Source organism: Lutjanus erythropterus, chromosome 15, assembly GCF_056507025.1.
Source record: "Lutjanus erythropterus isolate fLutEry1 chromosome 15, fLutEry1.hap2, whole genome shotgun sequence".
NCBI classification, from domain to species: domain Eukaryota; kingdom Metazoa; phylum Chordata; class Actinopteri; order Lutjaniformes; family Lutjanidae; genus Lutjanus; species Lutjanus erythropterus.
In genome coordinates, this window is record NC_139331.1 from 9,957,873 (window position 1) to 9,973,180 (window position 15,308).

The 15,308-nt window shown below is 39.9% G+C and overlaps 2 protein-coding genes across 3 annotated transcripts in view; one reads left to right on the forward strand and one right to left on the reverse strand.

Annotated features, from left to right (window-relative positions):
* Positions 1-675: 675 nt before the first annotated feature.
* Positions 676-7,351, reverse strand: LOC146314077 (uncharacterized). Of its 2 annotated transcripts, none has more exons than XM_084736744.1 (4): positions 4,210-7,351; positions 2,723-2,857; positions 2,066-2,146; positions 676-794 (listed from the first exon to the last, which is right to left on the reverse strand). In XM_084736744.1, the coding sequence occupies exons 1-4, from the start codon at positions 7,349-7,351 to the stop codon at positions 676-678; spliced, it is 3,477 nt and encodes a 1,158-aa protein (XP_084592870.1). The 2 variants fall into 2 exon arrangements, with proteins under 2 accessions (XP_084592870.1, XP_084592868.1); XM_084736742.1 differs by having other exon boundaries at positions 2,723-2,872.
* A 4,837-nt stretch (positions 7,352-12,188) lies between these two features.
* vsnl1a (visinin-like 1a) overlaps positions 12,189-15,308 on the forward strand; it is a 43,043-nt gene continuing 39,923 nt past the window's right edge. The window contains exon 1 of the mRNA XM_084737363.1: positions 12,189-12,464. The gene's annotated coding sequence lies outside the window, so the exon portion shown is untranslated. The remainder of the gene's footprint in view (positions 12,465-15,308) is intronic.

Genomic DNA, 15,308 nt, shown 5'->3' on the forward strand with positions numbered 1-15,308 from the left:
GAAGCAGTTTAATGGTAAAAACAGAACACAACAGCGAGAGCAGATACTCAGCTCATTTACTCTCACTGAGTACACCCACACATAACAGGAACAAGTAGCGTGCTGTATCAGTACACCTACAGTCAAACACATGAGGGCCAATTATATGTAACAAGCCTGAATAAACAACGCAATAATGTAGTTATATTACTCTGTAGTTATATTAATATGTTACTATATAACTGGTTCATATAAATACTGATTTTGAAGTAATATATAAATAAGACCAACATGAATGTATTGAACCAAATAAATAAATAGATAAATAAATGCAGAATATTTTTCCCAGGAGGTCACATGTGGACAGGAAGCAACTTTTCTTTTATCAGCAAATACTGTTAGGGTGTCCTTGCGCAAGGCACTTATTCCCCAGCTGCTGCTGCAGCAGACTGATTTTATGGGAACCTCCCGTGAGAGGATGCAATTAAGTGTGTATATGTGACGGGACATTTTGTGGATTCAACCTTCCCCTAAAGGGGCAGTTAAAATATACAACAACCAGAACCACTCAGGAAAACCAAAAAACAGTACAAGTCCAAGACGACCATGAACAACTGTAAATCAGAGAATAATAAGGCAACAAATATGGCTTTTAAGAGCTTCACTAACACATCACCTGGATGGTATCTCTAATGTTCATTTATATGGGTGGTGACGGTGTAGGCGTTTGGTCTTGGCTCTCTTTGAAAGTCCAACCCGGATTGGACGTGTGCACGTTCTCAGTGGCTCCAGTCTCTTGGGCTGCTCTGGTAGTCCTACACATGAAAACACGCACAAAAAAATATAACAACACAGCTGATGCACCAGTTGCATGCTGGGCAGCATACATGCTCTATTTGTTTAAGCCCAAAGCCCCAAGGATCATTGTGGATATTGTTTTCTGTTAAAGGGATGGTTCAGATTATCTGAAGCGGGGTTGTATGACATCATAGTCAGTGTGTTACCTACAGTAAATGCCAGCAGTAGGGTTCCTGGTATAGGACGCTAAGCAACGAAATGTTGTGGACTGCAGTAAAAGATATTTTATCCACCTGCTGTCAGGCAGCCTTTTCATATGGAAAACTACTATTATATATGCCAAATATCACTCTCTCCAAAGCCAAATGACTGGCAAAAACAGTAATTGTACCTTGCAGAACATACGAGCTGCTGGTGCACTGCCGTCTCAATCTATTAGTTAGTATTTTTGTGTGAATTTGGTGAATCTGAATTAACTCTTTAAAACACCAAAGTCACAAAATAACACAAGCACACTAACAGATCAAGACCAACAACTCTCATGTTCTTTAAAGTAAAATGACTGATTTTGTTTCCCATCAGAAAAGGCTGTCTAACGGCAAGGTGAAACAATTCTAAATACAGCATCTAGTTAAACTGACATCGCAGTACACTGCTTAGCTTCCTACACCGGTACTTCTGCTGCTTCTCCAAACTGGGGGCACAGCGACTGACATCTACTGTAGCTAATACACTGACTATGGGTAAGTGCCTCATACAACCCTTCTACAAAAATCCCAAACCATCCTTTAATGGTTGCAAATAAACTGCAGTGAACAAAATAATGGACAAACTGCCTTTCCTATTGCTTTCAGCATCTTCACTGAAGCTGACAAGATAAACATAGTGCTTCTCAGTGTGTGAAGAGAGTGGCCATGTTGTTAGACTGATTTTCTTTGCTCAAACTGACAAGGGGAGCACACTGCATCTCCACGTAGGCTGGATGTTAGGCTGACTCTCCTCTTAAATATTCAGAGGCCAGCCCACTTAAATCCCAGAAGACGCACTTGGGTTCATAATGTAGTGGAAACCTGCAAAGTGAGGAGTCTAAAACAACATCACTAGGCTGATCCATATGATTGCACACATTGTGCATTGTGTGTGAAGGCATTAGAAACCTTACAAATGGTGTTCTTTTTTTTAATCTTCAAACAAACATGACTCTTATCCAGAAAGAACCAAGTATTTTGTCATTAAAAAGCTCTGGGGCTTTTCAGTCTTTTGTCTGCCATTACAAAATGAAACTCACTGTGGCTCAGTTGTTCCACGAATGGTTGGCACATGAAGGACGGAGACCACATTTTCCTTTTCTGCTCCATCTCCTGGGGCTCTGAAAAAGAAACATATTGACAGTCAGAGAACAACCAGGAGGGGCTGACTAATTCTGTCTTATTTGCTGCTCTGTTTACCCTTAAACAACGTTTTTGCATTCATAGCAGTGTTATCGTTCCACTGCAGCTTATTGGAGAAGGGAAATGAATATTTGAACATTCATGAGAAGAAGCTCTGTCAATTTCAAAAGACAAATCAATAAAAGTAATTGTATTTCCTCACTGAATTAACCTAACTGCCCTTTTTAAGTCTGTCACCCAGCACTCTGGAAAAAACAGTGTTAACCATGTGACACTGAAAACAATGGAATAAAAGAACAGTTAGCTCTAATTAAACTATTTTCATGTAATGTTCTTCAGACTTTTCAGACATTTTAATTGCTGAGAGTTTTGCTACTGAAGAAGTTTTCTGGTGGAGCCAACCATTATTTTACTCTAAATTGAGTTGCACCCTTATCAACACTGATTACTGAGGCACTTTGTTTTAATTTGGCTCTTTTGTTCCTGAAGATTAAATAAGCTTTCATGTTGTTGTGTGTGTCTATTAGATAAAAACTACTACTAAAACTACAAACCTCTGTGTTTCTCTGCTGTTTGCATGGATGCTTCCTGGCACAGGCTGCTGCCAGTGGGCACCTCCTGCTCACCATCACCACTGCCAGAGGCACAAGAAACCGCTGGATCACCGCCACACATTCCCAGGCCGCGATCTTCATCAGCATCATCTAAACAGTAGACACACAACACACAGTGTAGTCAGAATAGATTAGGACATGGAGCAGTGTTTGCACTTTGTGTCTTTGTGAAATAATTGTTTAACCATGATGCTAAGTTGTAGATAAAGAGGATTAAAAAACTGTCAGCCTGTTTTTATGCCTCATGGTCATTTTTAATGTGTAATATTCCATATCATACAAGGCTGAGTCAAGTGCTTTGTCTTTGATTCAATTATCTAACTGTAGCTGACTAATGCTTTGACATGGGGCTGTGTATTCAATCTAAACATTACAGCTTGACTTTTCACTTCACTTGGGAAATTGGAAGGAAAATCCTATATTAACTGAATTTAAAGTGCATTTCTTTTCTTAGCGATATGGTATAGCAATATAGTAGTTTGACAGTAGTAGAATAGTTTGACATTTTGAGAAATACCCGTTATTCACTTTCTTGCTGAGATTCAGATGAGAGGATAGCTACCACTCTCCTCTCTGCTTGGTGTGAGGCAGGGATGGACGAAATCAGATATCACAGTATTTTTGACTGAATACTTTGATGTTGATATTTATTGATAGTGTGATGATATGTTAGGGATGATTAGTGGTGCTTTTACAAAATATTAACACACAAACATTTCTGATAAATAATCTTCAGTAATGTAGATATTAGGGATGAAACACAGTGTAATGATAAACCATGAAAAAATTGCCTATGGTTAGTGTTACCACTTCACATTTTATTTTTTGTTAAATCTGTCTTTGTCTGCCGTGTTTTGAAAAAGTCAGTCAATATGTGTGCAGCCCTCTTGCTCTGAAATCTCTCTGATGCATGTCCATAGGTCCTGTCTCTGCATGTGTGTGCATTTGGGCCTGTGTGTAAATAACAATAATGATAATAATAATAATAATGCTAATAATTTAATCTTGGGATTAATAAAGTATGCCTTCTTCTTCTTAATACTGAACTGTGACCATTTTAGTCACTACAATTTTTATATTGTTACACATCACACAAAGGGATGAGTGCTCACAGACACATTTTTAAAGGAACTATTCAATAAATATTGTTAATGACAAGCAACAGAACTGTTATGGCTTTTATACAAACCTCATAATATAAAGAAAAATATACAAAAACTTATACGATAGCATTTGCATATGAAAAGTTGATTGCTAATTTATCAGAATGGGCATAGTAATGGTTTGAATGTTGCTTATTGCTTTATCTGTACCTCATGGATGCCTTCTTTAGTAATAGAACCAATTTTTAACAATAATGTCAAGTGAAGTCAATTTATTAATTACATAGTGTACAGTAAAAGCGTACATGCATTGTTTGTAGTTACCTGATGATGTGTCTCTGTGGCATCCTAGTTCTGGACTGCTGAGTTGCTCTTTGCAGTCTGAGGTGTCGTCCTCGAGGACATCACTTACGTCACTACACTGCTCAGGTGATGATGCTCTGCTGTCACTCGCAAAATCACTCATACTGATATCAAAAAACAAGTTCAGCTCTTTCAAGACCATGTCAAATTGGTTTTTCATCGCAAACTCAGGGCTGTTGTTCATATCAGAGGCTGGACTGTCACTCTTAGAGGAACCAGTGGTGGACACTGACTGTGGGTTTAAGTTGTCCTGGAAGCACTTAGAGGAACCACAGGCTGATTCACTGTTAGGCCGTTGCTCCGGCCATCTGAGAGCAGCAACATCTGCTGCTGAGATAAAGTTTGGGAGTTCATTACAACTATAATCACTGCGTAAAAATCCATTTGCCATGTTCTCAGTGTGACACTGGAATCTTTCCACTTCCTCTTCACCCTCACTCTTCTCCTCCCCCTCCTCTTTTGGTACACCCTCGTGCTCATCGCTCTCTGCCTCTGGCATGGAGTGGTGAAGTTGTCGCTGGGGTGTTTTCAACAGCTGCCCGGGCAGGCTGGTGTGCAGAGGGCTGTTGCTCAAGCCAGCATCATCGCTGTCATCATCATCATCTAGTGAGAGCTGGATCTTTTCGAAAGTGTCAAACCCCCCTGGCACATGGTCGCAGAAAGTGAAGGCAGATGGCACTGGGGAGAATCTGTCACTACAGTTTAAGGCTACGGGGTTGTTGTCAGCATTTTGTAAAGGGATTAATTCATGTGGACCTGGCACAACTGCATCACTAGTTGCAGGGAAAGAGGAAGCCAAAAGGTCACCTTTGTTTTCAACCATGAGTGTCTCACCTTTGTGTTCAGAGAAACAACTGAGCTCCTTTCCTTGTTCATGTTGAGTAACTGGGGTTTGTGTGTTACCACTTTTACTCATGTTGTCCTCTGTCCATTCACTGGTACAGCCATCAGGTGATGCCTCAGTCTTGTCTGATGTCACTAATATCTCTAGATAATGCTGCACATCAGTTTCTTCTTCAATACTAGCATCTTCTTGTCTTTCCTTTTCATCTATTCTTCCTTCCATTGTTGGAATTACAGCGCTGTATAGATGATCAAACCAGCATTCAGGGTTATTTCCCAGTTCCTCATCAATGTGTGTTAATTTGGTGCCATATTTACTTATTTCCTCCACTATCCAGCCATTAATGTAATCACCAGTTGATATTTCATTTGTGTCTTCTTTGAGTTTTTCATTTCGCTGCACAAGTCTTTCCTGTAAGACCAACATTTCTGATTTCCCCTCTTCATCAGTTCTTATTTCTTCTTTAAAATGTATTTCTTTTATCTCACTTGCCTCATCCATTATGGCAATTTCAGTCACTAAATATTCAACCTCCTGTGTCTTCAGGCCATCACGACTGACAGGAAAACAGACAGTCTGATCCTGCTCTTTCAACTGATGTCCCACAGTATCATGGCTTTCTTGTCTTCCATCCCCAGCAGGAGGAGGCTTTGGACCACTGCTGGGACTGGATTTCCAAAGACGGCTGCCTTCGTTGCCAGTCTTGTTGCATGTTTCATTTGTGGCAATGGAACAAGCCTGTGGTTCTGTGTATGACTGACAAAAGTCCTCTTTTTCATCTTTGCACCGCTGTGTTCTGCTTTGGTGATTAAACTGCCAGCTCTGGTTGGGAGCTGAAACCTCCTGTGATGGCTCGACGTCAGAACGGAGTGAAAGAGGCATTTCCATCTTGCAGACGTTTACTGATGGAGATAATTCTGCACCTGCAGTGCTCTGTGAGTTGCAGCACTTCTCCTCGGCCAGCCTGTCAGTTTCACTCCAGATTGTGGGGTCAATTACACTGAAAGGGCCTGCATCATTATCTCCTTCAGCAGGCTCTTGACTGATTCTTGTAGACATTGGAGTCTCTGTTGTGTGATCAGCCATTTCACTCTGAGCTTTGGCTATCATCTTGCCAGCAGCATGCTCTTCTTTTGCCGCACAGAAGTCATCAGACTCCAGCCTCACACTCCCAGTTGCAATATTTCTGGCTAATAACACATCATAAGACACAATTGATCCCTCAGCACATTCAGCAGCAGGAGGGATGGAGTTTCTGCTCAGGCCATTCTCATTAACTTGGCCTTTTGTTTCCCCATCACAGACGGCAGTATTTTCATTCCCACAAATTTGCAATTCTAATATTTTTTCCTCATTTTTTACACCTTCTACCAATTTCCCAGAGGGCTTCTCTTCAGGATTTGAACAGAATGATTTTGTGTCTGTATAATCAGTGGAAGATATGGGATTGTAACTCTCTTTCTTTTCCTGGCTGAAAAGTATGTTCTTGCTAAATCCATGCTCCACCCTCTTCTGATTACTCACTTCAACTTCAGTAGATTGGCTCCCTGTATTACAGAAACCTGTGTCGTGTGGCGTATCTTCATGAGCGCAATCAGATGGACATCTGACCTTGTCATCACTTGTACTATGGGTGAATGCTTGGATTTGACTGACACTTATTTGCACCTGTCTCCCATCTTCAACATTTTCAGTTGGAAGATTGCAACCACCAGGGGGCTCGTCTTCTAGCGACTCCCCCAGTCGTTTGCAATCACGATGACCGGATGTGTCAGCGCTGGCGTCTTTTGAAGTGTGAGACTCTGCTAATAACCCACCTGCATCACCTAGCGGGTATGAGCTGAGCTTGTCACTTTCAGTAACCGGAGGCTGCTCATCTTTCACCACAAGTGGGAAGTGTCTTTCAGCGGTGTTAAAACAGGCTCTGGATGATCCTGTGTGTTCAGCGTCAGAGTGTGAAGTGGTCAACTTAGTAACAGGGGTGACAATTAATTGAGTGTCTTGTTGCTCATGAGGGTTTTCATCTTCAATATCCCCACACTGTTCTTTGCACGCTAGGTCTGCATCCTTCTGTGACATACTTGTTGATAGAGAGCCAATGGTTTTCCGCGATGTCAAAAGCTCTGGAAAGTCAAACCTGGTTTTCCCACCATAGTTGACTATCTTTGTATTATCTGTCCTTGGTCGTTTGGGGGAGAGTGGTGAAGTAATCTCTCTCTCAGTTTGTGGACTGAAATCTTCTTGTGTTATTTTATCCATTTTCTCCTAGCTATTAAACCTGAAATAGAAACAGCTTGAGTGTGAATGCTGCATTGGAAAAGCCACACTGCTCAGATCAATAAGTGTTTTTGTTAGAAAAAAAAAACTTATTCCACAGTAAAGAAAACTTGTCAGACTGGTATTCAGAGGCAATTTAGTGATTCAAAACAGGTATAGTACAGGCATTATACAACATGACCTCACACAAATTTGGGCCCTATTTAGACAATCTACAATGCATGGTCTTAAGTGCATTGTGCAAGGGTATTTTGGGTGTGTTCAACTCTACTTTGCTATTAAAATGGTGCATAATCTGGGTGCAAATTAAGGCGCAAAGAGCAAAGGGGTTATATTAGGCTTATAATAAAATTTTGGGGGGTATATCATGAATGAAACCAGTGTAATCTTAAAAATTCCCTTTAAGAGCCAGGTCCACCTGCCTGTGGCACAATGCTATTTAAATAACTGATTTGGCAGGTTGGAGAAGTGAACAGATGTGCTGAAACGACCAACATGTCGTAATTCAGGCACCGCTGTCAACCAACTCTGTCAGACTAGACAAAGAAAACTCCAAAAGAAATTATTCAGACAGCTCTGATAGAAATCAGGATTTATATGCTGTTCACTCCAAACAAATTCTTTGAATGAACTTTGCCTCTGTGTATGTGACACACAGGCACAGGATATTAATTACTAACTTGACTTAAATCCTGTCAGATTTGAGCAATGTACTGATGTGTCTAAGTGTTTTTTCTCTCTTATGCTCACACAGCTTCATCCTATTTCACCCACCTGCAACCAATCCATTATTAATCAGAATGTTAATTTTTATGACCCATGGATTAACTGCAGTGCCCTAGAAGTGGGTACATGTGTTGTGAACCTATCTCTGTAAACCCATCTTTATATCTGAATAATGCATACTTTAAAGAGCAAGAAAATATCTGCTGTTTCAAGATACCAATATGCCATCAATGCAACTGACCATGCCTCACTGTAAGCCCAACACATCCATGGAGTGGGATACAGTACAATGTAGGAGTAATAGGAAATTCTTAGCCCTTATATGCTTAAGGGTAACTCACTAGTTCAAAATGACCTGGTGAGTTTGATTTCCTGCACTATGTTTGTAATGAAAACAGGTTTTACTAAAAGCTAACAAATTAATGTTCATCATCAAAGCCAACATAAATGTTGTGTGATTCCAATTTGGCTGTCACAAATATTTTGAAAGTAACATATAGGTGATATTTCAAGTGAATTTAATTTTGTTTTGAAAGTATATTATTAACTTCCAATACTAATATGGATTAGTGACCATTTTTATTTGATTTAAATGATTGTTTTAGGTAATAAAAACGTGTTACCTGCCAGGGTATGGGTAAGAAACACCTTTGAGCCACCAAGTGGATATCTCAGAACTTTTTATGTAATCGATGAGACTTTTGTGATTAATAAACATTTATCAGATTTTGTAATTTGGGTAAGGTTCACTCATTTTTTGACACAGAAAATGACATTTTTTGAAGGATGAACTTCTGCACAATCCCTGAAGACTTTTTTTTCTTTCATGCAGAACACATTGAGGATACAAAATCTGTTGGGTTTGTTTATCTTGCAATTTGTGTGAGGTTGACCCACACTTTTGGGTAAAATGCCTGGACTTCATGGTAGATGATGGTCTTATAAACCTTAGCCTGTACTCAGGGCTTGAAATTAAGTTTTGTGCTCTGTGTCCAAAATTCTACTTTCAATTTTCCCAGACTTAACAACCATTGTCCCAAATTAAAGTTATTTTTGTCTTTCTACATAATATAATTTAATGAATAATTAATGACTGTGTCAGTAAGTCACATCACATCATTGGCTCACTCTGGTCCACCATGTAAGCTCTTCCCTGCACTCATATAAATAAAAGATTGATCACCCTTGCATCACTGCAAATTGTAGTGCAAATAAACACTTGTTTTTGATTAATATATTGGTATTTACAACATATGTCATAGTAAACACTTTTTAAATTAAACACCATAACGGTGTATACGCAGCTGTAAGCAGGTGAAGGTGCCACTTGACATTTTTCGAATTTACATCAAATAATTAAAATGATATATTCCATGACACATATGTAACAATTTCATTTGCAGTTTCTCTACTGTCCCAGAATTTCCTTAGACATTGCATCTTTGTGTCTTAAGACGCCTTTTTTATTGGCCCCGTGACAACGGGGCATCCTTAATTTTGAGCACCAGGTATGGTCCATTTTTCCATCTGGATTTCCCATGTGATGTGTTGTATAAAAGCTAAAGTAACTCACCTTGCACCAAACCTGCAGTTTAAAAAGCACGGCAGTGATCCCACAGGAAACCTATGAAGAAAATATAAGAGACAACAACATGATATTCAGGGAGTGGATTTCCTATACCAGAACAGATTGTTACACAGCATGATGCTGATTCACTGCACAGAATACAGATATGGCACTATAGCTCTGTTGCTGTACTGTTGCTTCCCCACTTAAACACCCCAATCACGGACTGCTGTGCATCAGTTTCTGACAATGCTAGCTTTGTTACATTGACCACAAAAGGGCTTCTTTTTCCACATCAGACACACTGCCTTGTCATTATAGGAGAAGAAAAAGCGTTGCTAATAACATTAACAATGGCCTTGGTTTTATTCCCTGTAAGCCATGAAAATGTGACAATGAGGAGTACCTGAGACCAAAGCAGCTAATTGGAATACAGTCAATTATTTTATAATTTACACCAGAACTATTCCTACTGTGACAACCCCTGTCTATATATCCTCTGTAACAAAACTTTGTCTCTCGACCTCATATCTCCCATATGAATTACCCAAAACTTAGAAAGAAGGATTTTAGGACACCAAAAACAAGCGCCAAACATGTGTTAAGTCTGTCATCTGGCACACCACCCTGATGTATTTATAAATGTCCAAATACTGTATTTTTTGTCTATGGTATGGGATCTGCAGAACAATATTTGAAATATTAAGAACAAGTATAAATGCCAAGATATGGAAAAGAGGAGAAAGATTATTTTATTTTGCACTTAGACTTTATTCTCAACATTTTGACTTAATTGTTGAAATACAAAAAAAGAAAGAAACTAAAAAAAAAGAAATTTTCGCCTCATGCCTTAATTCTCTTCTAACAGTATGAAATAACATAAATCATACACAAAATAAAGTCACAGTGTCCCTGTTGTCATGTCAATGAATGAGCAGATGAAATACTATTTCTACACATCTTATCTCCCTGTATTTTGTGTATTGTACCCAATACTTCACCATGGCAGTTTATTAGTCACATACAAAGATTTTAAATTGTGGTGCTGTGTGGACTGATTTTAGTAGGACAGGCAGTAGTGCTACCTGCCCTTTTACTGTACATCTACAGTATGTTCAAAAAATAAGGATTATGTATCATTATAAACCTTACAATAGACATGTTTATGACAGCCATGTTGATATGAAATTGTAGTGTAAATACAGGCGTTACCAATGATACTAATTAACTTCCAGTGCCATTTAGTGTAGCAGAGCCTTTTGATAATATAAAAACAATGGCAGCACCCTGACTGTGTTTGACCCAAACTGAACTGAACCTTAATTAATATTATTGTTTAGTGTTTTTACCCTATCATTTCATGTTAAAATGGCTGATGTCAAAAAGGTCCATTGGTGACATTAGCCAACTCAGCAACTATATGCTAATGTTACAATTAAAAAAGGTAAGGAAACTTGTCCCATTTAATCTTGAGTCATTTATTTAGATATCATTCGCTGACATTTTAAGATATTTTACATCTTTGTCCAGTTAGCATCTATTACTACCAAGTTACTCACCTTCTAAAGTTAGTTTAGCATGAAACCTTACACAACTAGCCAGGTTATGTAGTTAGTCAACTCATGTTACTGTCGTTTTCCTACAAACGGCGCGAAAATGAACCGGGTCGGTCACTCTGGGTTGGCGCAACTCTCGCGACATTTGTATGCTTGTTTAGGCTTGGGGAAAGGTGCTGTTTGAATTAAAATGATTAATCTCGCGAGATCTTTCGCAAATCAAGGATTGCCTTCTAAACACGACCAAATGTTGCCCGTGTTGAACGCGCTTCGGGAATCCTAAAATTTGGGAAAATCGCGAGATTTACACGAGTTGTTTCTTCATTGCGAACACTGCACGAACATTTTGTAAAGTTTCATAATGCAACAAGGCCGTGGTCAATATCTGCTTAGGATCAGGGGCAAAACACACTTGGTTGGGCTTTGGAATAGGTCATGGTTTAGGTTGAAATGATCACTCTCGCGAGAACTTTTGCGGGTCCAGGGTTACCATTGAGAAAATGCCGCTGAACGAGGCAATTGAATTCCGTTTAGTGAGTTGGCTAGCAAACATGTTGTGTATTTGCTTCGCGTTTTTAACGGATTATAAATAGATTGTTATGTTTCTGTCACTTGAAGACACGGTAAGGTCATTTGAGAAACAGCTAAACTTTAGTTGTCAAATATGACAAGTGGTGTTTTATGCTTCTTGCTGTCTTTATTTTTCTTTTCTCCTCGCAGCATCACCTGATAAAAACACACTCATTATCCAGCATACAACGGGAGTGACAGAGGTAGAGATGCACTGCTCTCTCTCTCTCTCTCTCTCTCTCTCTCTCTCTCTCTCTCTCTCTCTCTCTCTCTCTCTCTCTCTCTCTCTCTCTCTCTCTCTCTCTCTCTCTCTCTCTCTCTCTCTCTCTCTCTCTCTCTCTCTCTCTCTCTCTCTCTCTCTCTCTCTCTCTCTCTGTCAGTATCTGTCTCCTCCTCTCTGTACATCAGCAGCAGTGTGTGTTCAGCAGCAGCATCCGACGGACCCGCACTGCTCAGTTTCGGTCGAGGCTGACTTTTCTCCCGCAAAAAATACAAAAAAAAAAAAGCCACAGAATAAAACAAAACGCACGGCAGAAATCTTATCTAGTACTGGCTCGATAGAAGAGCAGTTTCACACGTCTGAATCTCTTGTTTTTTTTCCGTCCTCGCAGGTTTTTCTTTTGACCACTCCAGACATCAGACCGGACTTCTCCCGTTCACTCCGCACACTGACACGGTAAGGATGGATGCTCTGTGTCATATCTGTCTGCTGGAGAAAATAATGTATTTTGCACATTGACCTGCATGATGCAACCTGGTGCGTCATCCCTTTGCTTTCATGAGGCTATTAATTTATGGATTTATTGGCGTCCATATTAATTAATGAGACGCAGATCACAATAACAACACAGATCATCTCTCTGTATAGATTACACAGCAGTTTTCTTAATTCCTGATGGCATTTGCACGTTTTGCAGGGAAACCCGCGACTTGTCAGATGAACATGGTTGTGTCTTGCTTGGGTTTACTCTCACGCGCACACACACGCACACATCAGGCTTTCAGTTCAACAACAAAAGTGTGAAGACACACTGATCAGCATCTAATCAGGCATGGCTGGTTAATGCAATCTCCTTGATCAGTGCAGACTGTGTGATCACAATTTTGCCGATCACAGTTGTGACTTTGCGTGGGATGTCTGTGCTTGGCGATGTGGTGATGTGTGCGATGTAGTTTGGCACTGGTCCTGATGTTGTAAGGGTGTGTGTGTGTATGTGTGTGCAGGGGGAAGGTAGGGGGTGTGGTGTGTCTCCTTAACCCACATCAGCCTCACTCATCATTAGGCTACTTTCTGCAAATCAATGCAGGCATGACCACATCTCATTGCACCCCCCACTTCTCCTGCACACACAAACATACACAGTCACACACATTGCTAGACAATAAGGGCAGGAGGATTACACAGAAATCTACAAGATTTGCCTGAATCAATCCTTTAAACTGCTTTGTTCCTATTTGGAGTTGCCTCCTCTGGGCTGGGGCTCTGTCTGGCTCTCAAGGTCATCCCCCTGTTGGCAAATGATGGTAAAGGGACAGGGTTATGTAATAGCCTGCCCCACCGCCTGGCTCAGGGGCAGGTCTGCTGGTTGCTACAGGACTGTAAAATTAGTAATTTAACAATATATCTTTGTGCGAGTCCTCACCTGTCTGCTGTAACTACAGCTATGATTTTTTACTTTTTTTGTTGGCCCTGACAAGGCCCCGATGGACTCGAAGACAAAGGGCTATGACTCAGGTTTAGAGTCAGCATGGTGCTCTGCTCTGCATTGCACTGCAGACTGACCCACAGTGTCTTGTCCCACACTGGGCCTGTCTCATTTCTCCAGCTAAAATAAAAGCACTGACATTTGCTGATTATGCACCATGTTCTGATTTTTTCCCCCTGTAGATATGAGTAACTGGTGAAAAACATGCATAAAATTAAGAGCGAACAGGGGGGCGGGGTGTGTTCAGTGTTTTGTGCTGAGTGTCATGCCTCTGCATCCAAATCACACCCTGATTACGCTCACATCACTTTCCTTGCATTTCTCCTTTTAGCTGTGACTTATGGCTCTTTCCTTTGTTCATCTTTTACTGAAAGTGCAGTTTTCTGTTGCAGAGAGAGAGAAAATAAGAGTGAGCTGCAGAATGTGGAAGGAATCTAATTATTATCACATTTGTAGGTGTCTGACTGTTGAGCAATTGCTGAGTGCAAGGATTTTCTTCAATTATTTAACATTTAAAGAGAGTTTTCATTCCATCCTTCATTTATTGCAGCACAAGGTTTGTGCTAAACATGAACAGGACAGATGAGAGGGTGGAAAGGCTCTCACACAGTTCTTGACATTGACATGAAAACAAAATGTATGGAAGACAAATATGAGCATGAATTCCTGCTTTGTGGCAAACCTGCACAAAAATGCGTATTTTCTTAGTGCCAGACTGACCATCAAATAACTTACATCACACTTACATGTGAAAAACAAACAAAAGATGGAGATGGAAGATAATGTTTGAAATCGCTCCAACACACCATGTTGCCACATGCGTCACTTTAAAGGTTGTGCAGTTGCAGGTTTTATATAAAGTCAGCTGTGTAGGATGTGTGATTTACTTAAGTGTTGCCTTTTTGTACACCATGAAGATGAATTCCTTCACAAGGAGTTAAAGTTGTTACATCTTATAATATAAGCTATTTTAGGCATACAATATGCATCCATATTGTATTGACAAAGTGATAAGACACTAGATATTGTCATAGATTTTGGATATTGTTATTGTTATATTGTTAGGCCTGTATTGTGATGTGGCATAAGTGCTATCTTTATTTTTATTAAAGGCATGATATGCAAAGTTTTTCTTAAAAAATGCATAGATTCGTATAAATATAATTACTCTAAATCATCACTTATGACCTGCTTTAAGTGTGGAGTGGTGTGTGTGTCTGCAGAGACCTGTCCCTCGTTTCCATATTTTCTCACGTTTTGCTCCACTCAGGACACTTCTGGGCTTCAGCCTGTTTGACAGTGGTGTGTAATGCCAAGACAAAACAGCACACAGGTTTTGAGGTTTGAAACAAAAAAACATTTCGACCAGTGGTTTCATCACATTCTCCATCTCTTTCCACTGCTGAGACCTGCAGAAAGCGTGCTACACATATACATAGGCAGAGCAGACTGAGGATTGCTTTGGCTGTATTCATGCAAAATCCAGTATTGTGCAGAGGTGTGGCTGTGTTTATTTGTGTTTTAGAGAGTTATCACTGTGGAACAATCATAAAATAATGATTTCTCTGATTCACTGCTTTGTTCTCACTATCGGTGCTCAGTCTTCTAATTCACAGTCTATGTCTCTCATTGAGGATGGGAGGAGGCCAACTTTGAATTATGCTCTTACAAGCAATGTTGCAGAATCTATCTTTAAAGGCTGCATTACAGTAAAGAGTTCTAGCTGTTGTATTATTTGCCTTTTACACGCTTAGTCATTATTTACTTAAAGCACCAATAGTCATCACTACAATATTGTTGCAAAATTGATAGTT

Excerpts from the sequence above, each read along its gene's own strand:
- LOC146314077 (XM_084736742.1), bottom strand. The coding sequence starts at position 7,351 with ATGGATAAAATAACACAAGAAGATTTCAGTCCACAAACTGAGAGAGAG. Across the intron at positions 2,147-2,722 it reads AACAGCAGAGAAACACAGAG|AGCCCCAGGAGATGGAGCAG; the intron begins GTTTGTAGTTTT and ends TTTCTTTTTCAG. Across the intron at positions 795-2,065 it reads CGTGGAACAACTGAGCCACA|GACTACCAGAGCAGCCCAAG; the intron begins GTGAGTTTCATT and ends TTTCATGTGTAG.